The 12,514-nt window shown below is 44.2% G+C and overlaps 1 protein-coding gene across 1 annotated transcript; it reads left to right on the forward strand.

The window, feature by feature from the left end:
• Positions 1 to 1,051: 1,051 nt before the first annotated feature.
• Positions 1,052 to 4,588, forward strand: LOC104305039 (trefoil factor 1). Its single transcript, XM_009905854.2, has 4 exons — positions 1,052 to 1,133; positions 2,241 to 2,387; positions 3,981 to 4,130; positions 4,557 to 4,588. Exons 1-4 carry the CDS (start codon positions 1,052 to 1,054, stop codon positions 4,586 to 4,588), a joined length of 411 nt encoding a protein of 136 aa, XP_009904156.1.
• Positions 4,589 to 12,514: the final 7,926 nt, after the last annotated feature.

Genomic DNA, 12,514 nt, shown 5'->3' on the forward strand with positions numbered 1-12,514 from the left:
CCTTTGAAACCAGGACATAAGCAATTAGGAAATTACCAAGTCAAACATGGTGCTTGGGAAGATTTTCTTTGTCAGGTCATGTGCCCATGGTGCTGGATGGGTTGCAAAGCAATATGCCATGCCTGGGACCACACAGAAGGGATGAGGCATCCCCTGCATAGCACAGGACCCACAGGCACAGGACCAGTTGAGAGGAAGTCTGCTCCAGCTGTCTGACCTTCCTCCTTGTGAAAAAATATCATCTGGGGTACTTGGGTCTGGTGAGTATAGTGCTTGTGGGTCAGGCTGAGATCATATTTAAACTCCCCTTTCCTGTCCTGACTCTCTTGCTGCTGTTGTCTTTATTGATTTATAATATTTTGTGTTATTTGTTATGGTTTTGGTTTTCCCTGATCTTACTTTCTTCTCCTATTCCAAAAAAGTGCAAATTGTCTTCTGTGTGCAAGCAAACAGCATCCCCAGCCAGGCTCAGTATTTTGCAGTCACACCTTCCACTTCTCTGCTCACGTATCTCTTTAGGTGCACAGTTTGCCCTGTGGTCTCCTGAAGTGTGGAGGCATCACACCTCCAGCCCTTCTGCCTTCTCTGTTTCAGAGTAAGCATAAGACTTCTGGCTTAAGGCCAAGGAAAAATTGATGTAAAAAAAAATAATACACTTGGCTAGGAAATGTATGTACATATTTGTCACTGGTGGCAACCATTTAAAGCTGTCCAGGACTCTGAAATATTCTAATGGCAAAGAAATCAGCTGGAGCTGCCAGAGGCACCCAGTGGCATTCATTTCATAGATTGTTGGATCACGTAATAGAGAGGTACCTGTAGGTATGTAACAGATACGTGATCAATACCTCTCGTGAGCCCAGAAATTATCTCATGGATATTGAAATATGTGTGGTGACATTTTCTAATTAAACAAAAGAAAACCCAACCTCTGGGTGAAGCCTTGGATGGAACAATGTTATCAGAGCTCACCAGGCAAACACGAGGAGCATATAAAGCAACCTGCTCCAAGAGAAAGCGGCACCTCTCCTCTACCTGCCTTCCAAGAGCAATGGATCCCAAAGTGATCTGTGTGCTCTCTGTCATCCTCGTCGTAGCACTCAGTACCCTGGCAGAGGGGGTAGCTGCACCATGTAAGTACATCCATCTACAGTTGCCTTCACAGGTATGTATGTGGGCCTGCCTGATCCTGCTGACTGCAACCGTAGCGAGGTGACTTATCATACTGCCAGTGTCTTGCTCTGGTATTATTACCAAAGCTGGATTCTGCTTTTTGATTTTTCAGCAAAATCTATGGCAAATTAAAAAAGACTGCAGGTGAAGTCTTGTGTTAGTGGAGTAATCTGGAACTTGCTGCAAAGGCAGAGGAACAGACATGTACAGGAGGTTGCTAGAATAGGACTAGGACTGGAAGAGGAGTTAGCTTTGTCTAAATAGTCTTCTAACATTTATGTTGTGCTATTTTGCCTCCTGAATACAAAGGAATCAATCTACCTCCTCAATACAATACAGGTCATTTAGACAATTTAACAAATTGCCCAGGGAGGTGGTAGAAGCCTCATCCCTGGAGGATTTTAAGGCCAGGCTGGATGGGGCTCTGAGCAACCTGATCTAGCATGAGGTGTCCCTGCCCATGGCAGAGGGGTTGGAACTACATGATCCTTGAAGTCCCTTCCAACCCTAATGAGTCCATGATTCTAGCAGCTAACTCAATGAACATATGAACATCTCCAGAACTTCTTGGCTGTGGATGGCTGTGCAGTAGACTTAAAATGTTAAAAGTATAGCTGCAATTTTTTGCACATACTCCTATGTTCTTATAGTCACCTAACAAGAATGAAAACATTTTGTGTCTTTACACCTGTTCAAATATTCACTGGACCCTTAACTCTTTGCACTCAAAGTGGGCAAAACAACAAATTAGTATTTGCATGACATTTGAAGTTCTGGGGGTTTTACCATTTGATATGGTCTATTTGAAGTCCATGGACCCCACCGTGCTGGGCTGTCTTGGCCACGAGAGAGGGCACAGATTCTCAAGAGATGGAATACAACCCTTACTGAAATCTATGGGAATTTGAAAGCAGCTTTTAAACCATCCAAGTCTTAGCAAGCAACAAAAAGTACACTTGTAAAGATGGGCAAAGCCTAGGAAAAGATTGTCATTCCCAGTGGACATCTGATAAATGCATTAGTGCACAAACTGACACCCAGTAACTTGCTACTTCTTCCCTGAACAGCAAGATGCCAGTGTAAGGTAGCCGCCCTGGAGCGGATCAACTGTGGTTACCCAGGAATCTCAGCAGCGGAGTGCAAGAGAATTGGGTGCTGCTTCAACAACTCAGTCCCTGACATGCCCTGGTGCTTTAAGCCTAAACCCAAGAAAGGTAACATCTTTGCTGATTTACCTACTATTTGATTATGGAAAATGTGTGTAACAGAGAGTAGCTCTGCTTTTCCTCTTATGCTAACGAAGCAAGCACAGATCTCTGGCAGTTAAATGCAACGCCAAACATTGCTTACCCATCAGTCTTCTATCTCATCCTGGTCACACAAGATATTTACTCTTCCTTCAGTCTTCTAGCTATCAAATAACCCATTCTGATCACTTAGAAAACATTTCACTGCCAGTGCTCATCAGCAGAGCAAGGGATCCTCAGCAATTTAAATGGGTTTTCCATGCAGCACAGGATGACTTTTCACACTGCATGTCAAAGAAACCAGAAAATCCTGAGTGGGTGAGCTCATCTGTAGTTGTGTGACATCTGTACAAAAGGCAACAGACATGCTGTACTTTCTAGGATATTTGTTCTTTTCTCCAGCCTGTTTTGATACTTGCTGCTTCCTTCCCCAGCATAACTCCACTTGGTGACTCTTATTTTCTCTCCCATTTTTGCTAACAGTTTCTGTTCGATGAGGTATTCAAAATATCCCAGGGGAAATTCCGCTCTCCATTAGAATCTTCCTTCTAAAGCTTCTAAACTTCTGCTTCCAGTTTTTGCCTTTGTTTTGTCAGACAGGGCAAGAGCTGTTCTCTCAGTCCTTCATGGACTGGATGTGCAGTGTATCTAACCCTGAACATAAGCTACATTTGCTGGGCTGGCTGCATGGCTCATTCTTAAGAGAACTTCAGAGCAACCTCAGCGGTTACACAGGTGAAATGAAAGGAAGTGAGGCAGTGTTTCCCAATAAGTAAACCTGATGTGAATCAAGATTGGTCAACAGGACTCAAAATTGTTGGAGGGAAAAAATATATTTTCCTTTTGAACATTTCATGAGCATCTTGAAAATGAAGTGGCAGGACCTTACGGTGTCATTTTCATAGCATGACTTTTCTGAGCAGAACTATTTCAGGAAAGGATTCAAGCCAGGTGGTATAACCTCTTTACATGTGTTTTGAGTTTAAGTTGCCAGGATGAGCTGCAATTTCCTCCTCAGTGACCTACCTCCTTTCTATAACTCCAGTTGGCATGCAGAGGAGGCTGGGTTTCTTCTCCCTGCATTAGCCAGGCTGCTCTGGGGCTAATATTGGGCCATAGCCTGGTTTGAGCCCAGTGGCTGTGGTAATATAAAAGGAGACAGAGAATCACAGAATGGTAGGGGTTGGTAGGACCCTCTGGACATCATGTGGTCCACCCCCTGATGCCAGAACAGGTTCACCTAGGACAGGTCACACAGGAACATGTCCATGCCTCAGGTCACTGCCTACCAGACACTTCTGGGAGCAAACTTTTCCCCCTCTGGCCTCTGAGGCACAGCAGCAGTTGTAGTTAGTAGCTAGTAGTTTTGCCTTACAAGGCATGGCAAAGATTTGGGTGAACTTGCCACTTGAAATGGGTATGAAGAGGGTCATCCCAGCTGTCAGGTCTGCTCAGTGGGCTCACCTTCATGGTCTGTGTTTTGTTTGTGTATTATGCCAGCAAGAAACTGGAGCATAAAGTAACAGAGCCTCCTTCCTTCTCTCGGTTTGCTTTCTGCAGTTAGGAAATTCTGTCCTACTGATGTTCGCGGCAGGAGGAACTGCGGCTTCCCCGGCATCACGGCTAAGGAGTGTGAGAGGAAGGGTTGCTGCTTCAACTCACATCCCGCCGGGGTCCCCTGGTGCTTCTACCACCGTGTGGTGGAGGAAGGTAACATCCTGCACAAGACATCATTCCTGCCCCCCTGAACAAACCACGGCTCCTGAAGGAGTCCATGCTATACCTGGGATTGGTGTGCTGTGCCAGTGAGGTGGGAGACCACACTCGAGAAATTGGGTAGAATGAGGTCTTCCTGTCTTCCTGATGTGGGTGCAGAGCTTCCTCATCCAGGTGGCTAAAAGGTGGCTAAACCCTAAAAAGACCAACTTCTTGCCCAGAGGGGTGGGTGTTGTTAGGGATCGGTGAGCAATGTGGCTGCAAAGGTAGTTGGAGTCCAGGTATGAGCTCAAGCCCTCAGCTACTGCAATGGCAAGGAGCACTGTCTACTTATCACAGGAGAGAAAAGGTTTTGCTTCAGAAAAGTGGAAGGAAACAGAAATTTCTGATCTCTTACTTTTGGTTGTTTTTTTTTTTCAGTTATGATTGACCTTTCAGCATATCTAATGTAGATAACCAATAGTCTTGGGGAATTCCAATCCACTCCACTGTCACTTTTCATACTAGTAACAATTTGCCACAATTTGGTTTTACTGATCTTACTTCTAGTTAGGAAACACACACACACAGATTGGGGTGGGGTGAAAGCAATTGCCAAGGAATTGCCTTTTTAATGCCCTGTATCTAGACAAAATTCTTTCTAGCATCTTGTGTAATTCATGGAGAAAACATGTTCCTTAATCTGCTTATCCTCTCTACCTTCCCAGCTTGTTAAAGGAGAAACTTCCATCAAGGACCTTGCAATCTTTGGACCCTCTCCAACATGAAACCACAGCTGAAGGTCTCAACTCAGACTTTATAGTTTGCAACATTTGTATGACCTGATTTTGAGGTCACTTTTGCCTTGAATTGACTCATTTCTGATGAAAGGTTACTTGCTGCTTTTATTCTTTCAGTAGGCTAGTACTGTGCAGGGTTTCAGTGTAATAAAAGAACTAAGATACAATTAATGAGTTGTCTGCTCTCTTTACTTTAAAGCTGTGGATTTCTCTGTTTCCCAGGAAATTCTGCATCTTAGCAACCCACCGATGAGAGATCAGTCACTAACACTTCCGAAGGAACACAGCACTCTGCTTTTTGTGTTATTTACACTTCACACTCGCAAGTGACTGCTTGCAATTGTTAACTGATGTCTGGCTTCACATTACCCACTTGCCCCTCTGAATACTGACAATATTCAGTTTTCTGTAGCTGTATAGGGCTTGGGATTCTGTTTTGTTTTGGTTTGGGTTTTTCCGTTGAGACACAGAGAAAGGCATTTTTGTTAGCTGACCATCGAGCTAGTCTGACTCAGACAGCTCCTGCTCTCTGCATCCCCATGTCTCTGGTGCTGCCAATCCCTTCTTCTTGATACCAACAGGACATGAAGCAGCTCAGGAAGGCAGGTACCCACTTGGTACCATACCCAACCCAGCACAGGCCCCAGCTGCTGATGCAACATGCAGCTGAATCACGGGGCACTCTCATTGTAAACCAGCATCCCCACAAGAAAATCTCACGGGTCGTGCTCAGGAAACAACTCTGCAATACTGAAAGCAAGAAACAGGTCCCCCTGGCCCTGACTTGCGCTGAAAATAGAGCCTGCTGTGTTTTTCCACACACGGGAGAAGCACCTGGTTGCCAGTGAATGTGGCTGCTTTCTCCTGGGTACCTTTAATGCTTGGCACAGTAGCTTGAATGGTTCCCTGCTTCAGCTCAGTGACAGCACAGTAAAAAGCTTCTAACAGCACTGTTGGGAACAAAATGGGAAACACGAGTCTGCCACAGCAGCAAACTCAGGACTTAGCAGCGAAAAGCAGTTGTGCAGGGTCGTGCTGCAGGGGGAGAGATTATGGTGGAGACACATGGCTCCTTTCTCCAAGTACACTTTTGTTGTGAGTAAGTTTATCCAAGGCAGTAAAAATTAGTCATTCACATAGCCTCATTATATTATGCTTGCAATAGACTTAATAATATGATTTGTATACAGTAGGATACTGGTTGTAACATGAGGAATAACCTGACAAGTGTAATGAAAGTCTTTGAAAGTCTTTGCTGAGGAATGTTTGGCGCTGTACTCCACCTGAATTTGGAAGGCCTAAGCACAGCATGCTCACAGTAACACTGCACTGCAAAATCTGGTGCAACAGCTACGTGCATTCACTAGTAACAGAGCCTTCACAGGAGCCTCACTGGGGGAAAGAATGAAAATGCAGACAAACTGAAAAGGGCCACCCTAATTAGTGCTGTGGGAAATCACCTTCAGGGACTGCAATTAGGCTGTGCTCTTCCAGTGCAGAGCTCTCACTGAGACACACATACTGAGCTTGCCTTCTGCAGAGGCATTTGCTGACTTGAGCAACACAAGAGTGTAAGGGGGCATGCAGGCATTTCAGAGGAACTGGTTCAAATGTTTAAGCGTGGGTACTACTCTCATCTCATCCTAACACAGCTCTGTTTGGGTTCTGCCAGTGAGGCAGGTGCAGGTCAGTGAATGCCTTATTTTTACTGCCTTGGATAAACTCACTCATCACAAAAGTGTACTTGGAGAAATCTTTAAGGAGCCATGGGTCTCCACCATTATCTCTCTCCCTGCAGCACAGCCCTGCACAACCACTTCTTGCTGCTAAGTCCTGCTGAGCTTCCCCTGCCACAGCATACCAGGGTTGTTTTTCGCTTTGCAAGGAAAGTAATGGACAGAAATTTAAGCTAAACAGGGTGTGTGTGTGTGGGGGGAATGTTCTGGGTACTGTAGTGTCCTCTTCTGCAAAAACCAATTGAGAAACAGCCTGGCAAGGCACAGCAGATGAAACTCCTTGAAACTTTTTGAGACCCTCTGATGAAATGGTCTGTATGTTGGTGTGGAGAAAAAGACAGGTGCAGGAAAATCACACTGACAGCAGCCTAGCTGCAAAGGGATGAAGTGTGAAGAGTTAAACTTGCTCACTTGCAGTGTCTGGGGACAATGTCCCCTGCAAAACCAATTAGCTGCTGTATAATGACCAGCAAACCATTCCTACATTATGTTGTCAAGGTACTGGGTCACGCAGTTGCTCCAGACATTTGCAGTTTTAAATCAGAGTTAGTTGCTCATAGCACAAAGAATTATGACCTAAGGATCTGTCATTATTACTAAGTCCTAAGGGATGACCTCTCCTACAAGGGCAGGCTGAGTGAGGTGAGTCTGTTCAGCCTGGAGAAGGCTCAGACCTTATATCAGCCTTCCAGTACCTGAAGGAAGTCTACAGAAAAGCTGGAGAGGGCCTATTTATAAAGGACTGTAGTGACAGGAGAAGGGGCAATGGTTTTAAACTAGAGCAGGGATAATTTAGATTGGACTTTAGGAAGAAGTTCTTTACTATGAGGGTTGTGAGACACTGGAACAGGTTGCCCAGAGAAGCTGTGGGCACTGTATCCCTGGAACTGTTTAAGACAAAGCTGATTGAGGCTTTGAGCAATGTGGTCTAGCAGGAGATGACCCTGCCCATGGCAGGGATGTTGGAACTAGATGATCTATAAGGTCCCTTCTAACTCAAGCCATTCTATGATGGCTTTTCTGTGAATTTACATTAAGTAAATGCTTGAGTCTTTCTATCTAGACTATCATCCACACTCAACCAAATGAAAGCCACAGCCACTGAGGGTCTGAAAATGGCAGGCAGACTCAAGGTAGAGGAAAGTGAAATCTCTAAACAGGAGTGTGCAGGCCTGCAGAGAGGATGGCTATCTTCTTCTCCTCACCTTCCAAATCTCTTTGCAGCCTTCTCTCACCCAAACCAGTCACCGTGGCCTCATTCACAGCCCTTAGAGAGAAAAAGACATGTCTTGACTCACAATCATTTGGCTAGTCGGGATGTCCCCAGCAGCACAAATTAATTGCTCAGCTCCAAAACTGTTTCTAGACAAGAAGCTCTCTGTATCTGCTCTCCTTGTTGAGTTTTACCATTTGTGCCTTTTGAGGATAAAGAGAGCAACTCAAGGGACAGGAGTGAGAGAGATAGGGAACACCACTGCACTAGAACAGATTTCTGACTGAAAGGGAACAGAGGCATGCTGGCTACTGGCAACTGATTGCATTTTGAAGCTCACAGTCTGGCCAGAAGATAGGTACAGGTAGATATGTGCAGTTCCTTCATTAATTTTGCACCAACAGATTGCAGAGCTCACTAGCTAACATGAGTCAAATAGCTTCACATTACTGGGTGATGTAAAGTCTGTTCTTTTCTGTCCTTTCTTATTTGTTTGGGGTTTGTTTTGTTTTGTTTTGTTTTGTTTGTATGTAGCTCTATCCAGCACTATGAAGAGAAATTACAACAGAAACTTTGAAAGTGTTTTTAGTGTTTCAGGCTGGCTAATTTATCCAATTAATCTGCATAATGGAAAGAAATCCAAGTACACTCACAGTGCCTTGAGACTGATGGGTGGCCACACTGGGTTGTTTCAGATGTTCAGCCATCCCTCTGCCTGTCAGTGACCCAAAGGGCTGTCTACATGCAGGATAAGCATATAATGAGGCTTCTCTTCTAACAAAATGCAGAACTGTCACAAATGTGAATCAGTTTTAAGAAGCAAATGTGAGAAGCCCAAATGAGGACTTAAATCTTTGCATCTCTGCAGCTGTGTTTGTCCACCCACATTGCTGTAAAGTGATCACTAAATAAATAAACAGAGTTCTGAGTATTTCTAGGGGGGAACAGAATGTGGGTCAGCTACATGAGTTTCATCAGCAAAGGTGCTACTGTAATGGGAATCAATTCTCTGTGACACAAAGCAATTGTGCTGATGAGGCTGTTACACTGTTATAGTGAATGACATTTTAAATCACTAATGCCTAGTAGTCCCTCAACTGTAATCATGACAGCTGTGTGCAACGAATGCTTCAACTTCTAATAAAGGCTGAATAGAAAACGTCTGACATCAAGGATTGATTGCCTGTATGGTTCTTCTGTGAGTGAGGATATTCTACCATTTTTTAAAGTAATTGTAGCCAAAGAAAAGGTCTCAGAAATCATTCATTTTGAAGTAATGCAGGAAAGCTGTATTGGGCTGATGTGGATAATTAACAGGGGAGAAAACTAGGACAGACAGGTAGCTCAGAGCATATGGATGCTCGGATAGCAACAAAGAATAAACCTGTAGCAATGTGGAAAAGGGATTAGACTGCAAGCACCTCCAAAAAGGTGCGTTTTAATGTGCTCTCTTCAGATCCTATTCCCAAATGTCTCTGGAAAGGGTATGTTTCCTGCTACAGCTAGTATCACACACCTCCTCTGGCAAAGCTCCTGTTCAAAAGGAAGCTTTCAGACAATGTGCCAGACCAAAGTGAAACACAATACAGAAACCAAAGTCTTTCTCTGTTGAGAGCAGCTAAATTGCATGACTCTGTCACAAGTTTCTAACATGCTACTGGTTTTACTGAACCTTGAAAACTTGACCATCATGGCCCTAAACAGCTTGAAAAGCAGAAGGTAAAACACAAGAGTCAAATCTGATACCCAGTGTTAAAACCAGGTAGAACAATGATCTCAAGACCTAGGTTCAGTTTCCAGGAGGTTGCTGTCACTGTCAGACTGAGTCCAAAAAGAGGAACCCTTTTGGTGCAGGTTGCAGAGCCTTCTTTATGAGCAAGGTTCAGGTGACAGTTTCAGGAGCTCTCAGGCTAGAGTTTCACACATAACTCTCTTCAAGAAACAGAAGTCCTCTTTGGACAGAAAAGCCATTATTACTCTGTAGGTGTTTTTTCCTCAGTTTGAACCTTCTAAAGCATATGAAGTCTCCCAGCATACAAAGCAGTGAGCTGCCTGACTACCTGAGACAGCACTCATGGTCTCTGTCTCAGTACACTCCAACCACCAGATACACAATGGGAGAATGAGACCACAAAAGTGTCCCCAGTACTAGAATCATAGAATCACAAGGATAATCTAGTTCCAACCCCCCTGCCATGGGCAGGGACACCTCACAGCAGATCAGGTTGCTCACAGCCACACCCAGCCTGGCCTTAAAAACATCCAGGGATGGAGGCTTCTACCACCTTCATGTTACGGTATTTTCCATCTGTGGGACAGATCACACACAGAATCACACAGAATCAACCAGGCTGGCAGAGATTCCCCATCAAGTCCAATCGATTACCCAACCCTATCTAATCAACTAGACCATGGCACCAGGTGCCTCATCCAGTCTCTTCTTAAAAACACCTCCAGGGATGCAGACCCCACTACCTCCCCAGGCAGCCCATTCCAATGGGCTATCACTCTTTCTGAGAAGAACTTCTTTCTAAGATCAAGCCTAAACTTCCCCTGCACAGCTTGAGACTGTGTCCTCCTGTTATGTCACTGGTTGCTTGGGAGAAGAGACCAGCCCCCACCTGGCTACAACCACCCTTCAGGTAGTTGTAGACAGCAGTTAAGGTCTCCCCTGAGCCTCCTCTTCTCCAGGCTAAACAACCCCAGCTCCCTCAGCCTCTCCTCATAGGGCTTGTGCTCCAGAGCCCTCACCACCTTTGTTGTCCTTCTCTGGACATGTTCCAGCAACTCAACATCTTTCTTAAACTGAGGGTCCCAGACCTGGACACAGGACTCAAGTACTGATTTTCTCCTCTGCTTTCCTATGTGTGTGTGGGCACAGCCACAAAACTGAAATATCACTGATGTGACATCACTTTGTGCAAATGAAATTCCATTGCACAGAATTAACATTGTATTAAAAATTCATAGATCTGGAAACAATCTTTAAGGCACAGGAAAAAAAAATAATAAAAAGAACACAAATGAGGCTCTGAATTTTTTTTCCTAATGAATTGATGCAATTAGTGCCAATTTGATAAATTCAGCCTTTGGCAGCGTTTCTGCACTAAACAGAGCTTGCAATATATACTTCTCCCCTGAGCCCTTTATTAAGGCTCTCCCAAGAGAAGGTATCAGTGCTAGCAACATTTGCAAATTGCTCACCTGGCACTGCACAGATCCTTCCATCCTCCCGTGCTGGAAGAGGCACTCATTCTTAATGCAGCAGCTCTCCTGGCTTCCATGCCTTTTAACCTGCATTACTAAGCGGGTTTTAAATGGCTAGCTATTAGAAAATACAACATAAAGTGTCCTTTATTTTCAAAGGCTCTTTATTTCATGAATCCATTTCAAGTAAACAGTGGATGGTAATAGCATGTGGAGTATATTAACTTTTGCAGCGTTGTTAATGAGAAGTTTATGGTTGGCTTATTTCATAGCATTAACTGTAACATAAGACACTTTAAAGTCATTTGCATTGCCACTCAGGCTACAAAGGACTCCTCTTCTTCCTTTTCCCTTCCTGATCTATGTACAATTGGCATAGGGAGGCATCTAGTGTTTGGGACCATAATTCCTTCAATCTAGTATTATTTGTAGGGCTATAAAGTTTAACATCAAGTATGATCTCTGTTACCATTTAGAAAATTGCCTTGCCATTATCTTTGAAAATGCAATCCTGATGCACCCTTAGGGTAATTTATTCTCCAAGCATCACTGGTCATGTTATCTAGGACTGGACACCTAACTAACTTGTAAACATTATGGCTGTTATCCTTGAACTGTGGTGACAGATGAAGTTAATTTTGTTGCTGTGGTGGTAAGGCAGGGTGGCCAAGGACAGCAATGTTGTTTAGTCTTGATCTTAACTCCAGTATACACACAGCTTAATAGCACCTAGCCAAAGCATATGATAAAATAAGGGACATGTGCACTGAAACCTTCTTAGGGCACTGCTGGTTTTGAGGCCTTACGCAGATGGGAGTTCTCTGCCCAAGCGTTTCCTTGCCAGTGCGATAGGAAACAGCAGTCCCAGTGCCTCATGGACCACATTTTGTGAGACTGTTCAGAATGTCAGAAACAGTTAACCATGATGTTTCTGAGACAATGTAGAGCTATAGGAGAAACATGAGTGGAAAGAAACACTCTTTTTGAACTAGCTGAAGAGACCTTTCATGATGAGGGAAATGCACAGAAAGCTCTATGAAGACTGCAGGATGGATCCTGTGGCTGAACAAGGGAGAACGGTGTTTTGTAAAAATGGGCAATAAACAGTTGTGACTGGCAGACTAAAACATGGTTTTTGATTCTTCAGCTGAGAACAAGGAAGGATGAAATCTACACATCGCAGAGTGCTGACTTAGAAGGTATGGGATGAGATGCAGATAATGTCATGGGGTGAGTTGAATCTGCTGTTGATACTCAATACCATGCTGTTGTCATGCCAGCTTCAAAATGAAAAGTGCTGGCTGGAGTAAAGCATCATGGGGCTTGAAGATCAAATTCTAACATGAGCTTCCCGTTCTGGTTTCCAGGCATTGGTCTTTTCTGCTGTGCTGGCTGCTGTGTGCTTGGTAGTGCTCTGCTTCTGCTTTTGCTAAGGTGATTGTG

The sequence above is a fragment of the Dryobates pubescens genome, chromosome 12 (assembly GCF_014839835.1).
Source record: "Dryobates pubescens isolate bDryPub1 chromosome 12, bDryPub1.pri, whole genome shotgun sequence".
NCBI classification, from domain to species: Eukaryota; Metazoa; Chordata; class Aves; order Piciformes; family Picidae; genus Dryobates; species Dryobates pubescens.

Coding starts and splice junctions, on each gene's coding strand:
- LOC104305039 (XM_009905854.2), top strand. CDS start 1,052: ATGGATCCCAAAGTGATCTGTGTGCTCTCTGTCATCCTCGTCGTAGCA. Junction 1,134..2,240: donor AGAGGGGGTAGCTGCACCAT/GTAAGTACATCC, acceptor TTCCCTGAACAG/CAAGATGCCAGTGTAAGGTA. Junction 4,131..4,556: donor CCACCGTGTGGTGGAGGAAG/GTAACATCCTGC, acceptor TTTTTTTTTCAG/TTATGATTGACCTTTCAGCA.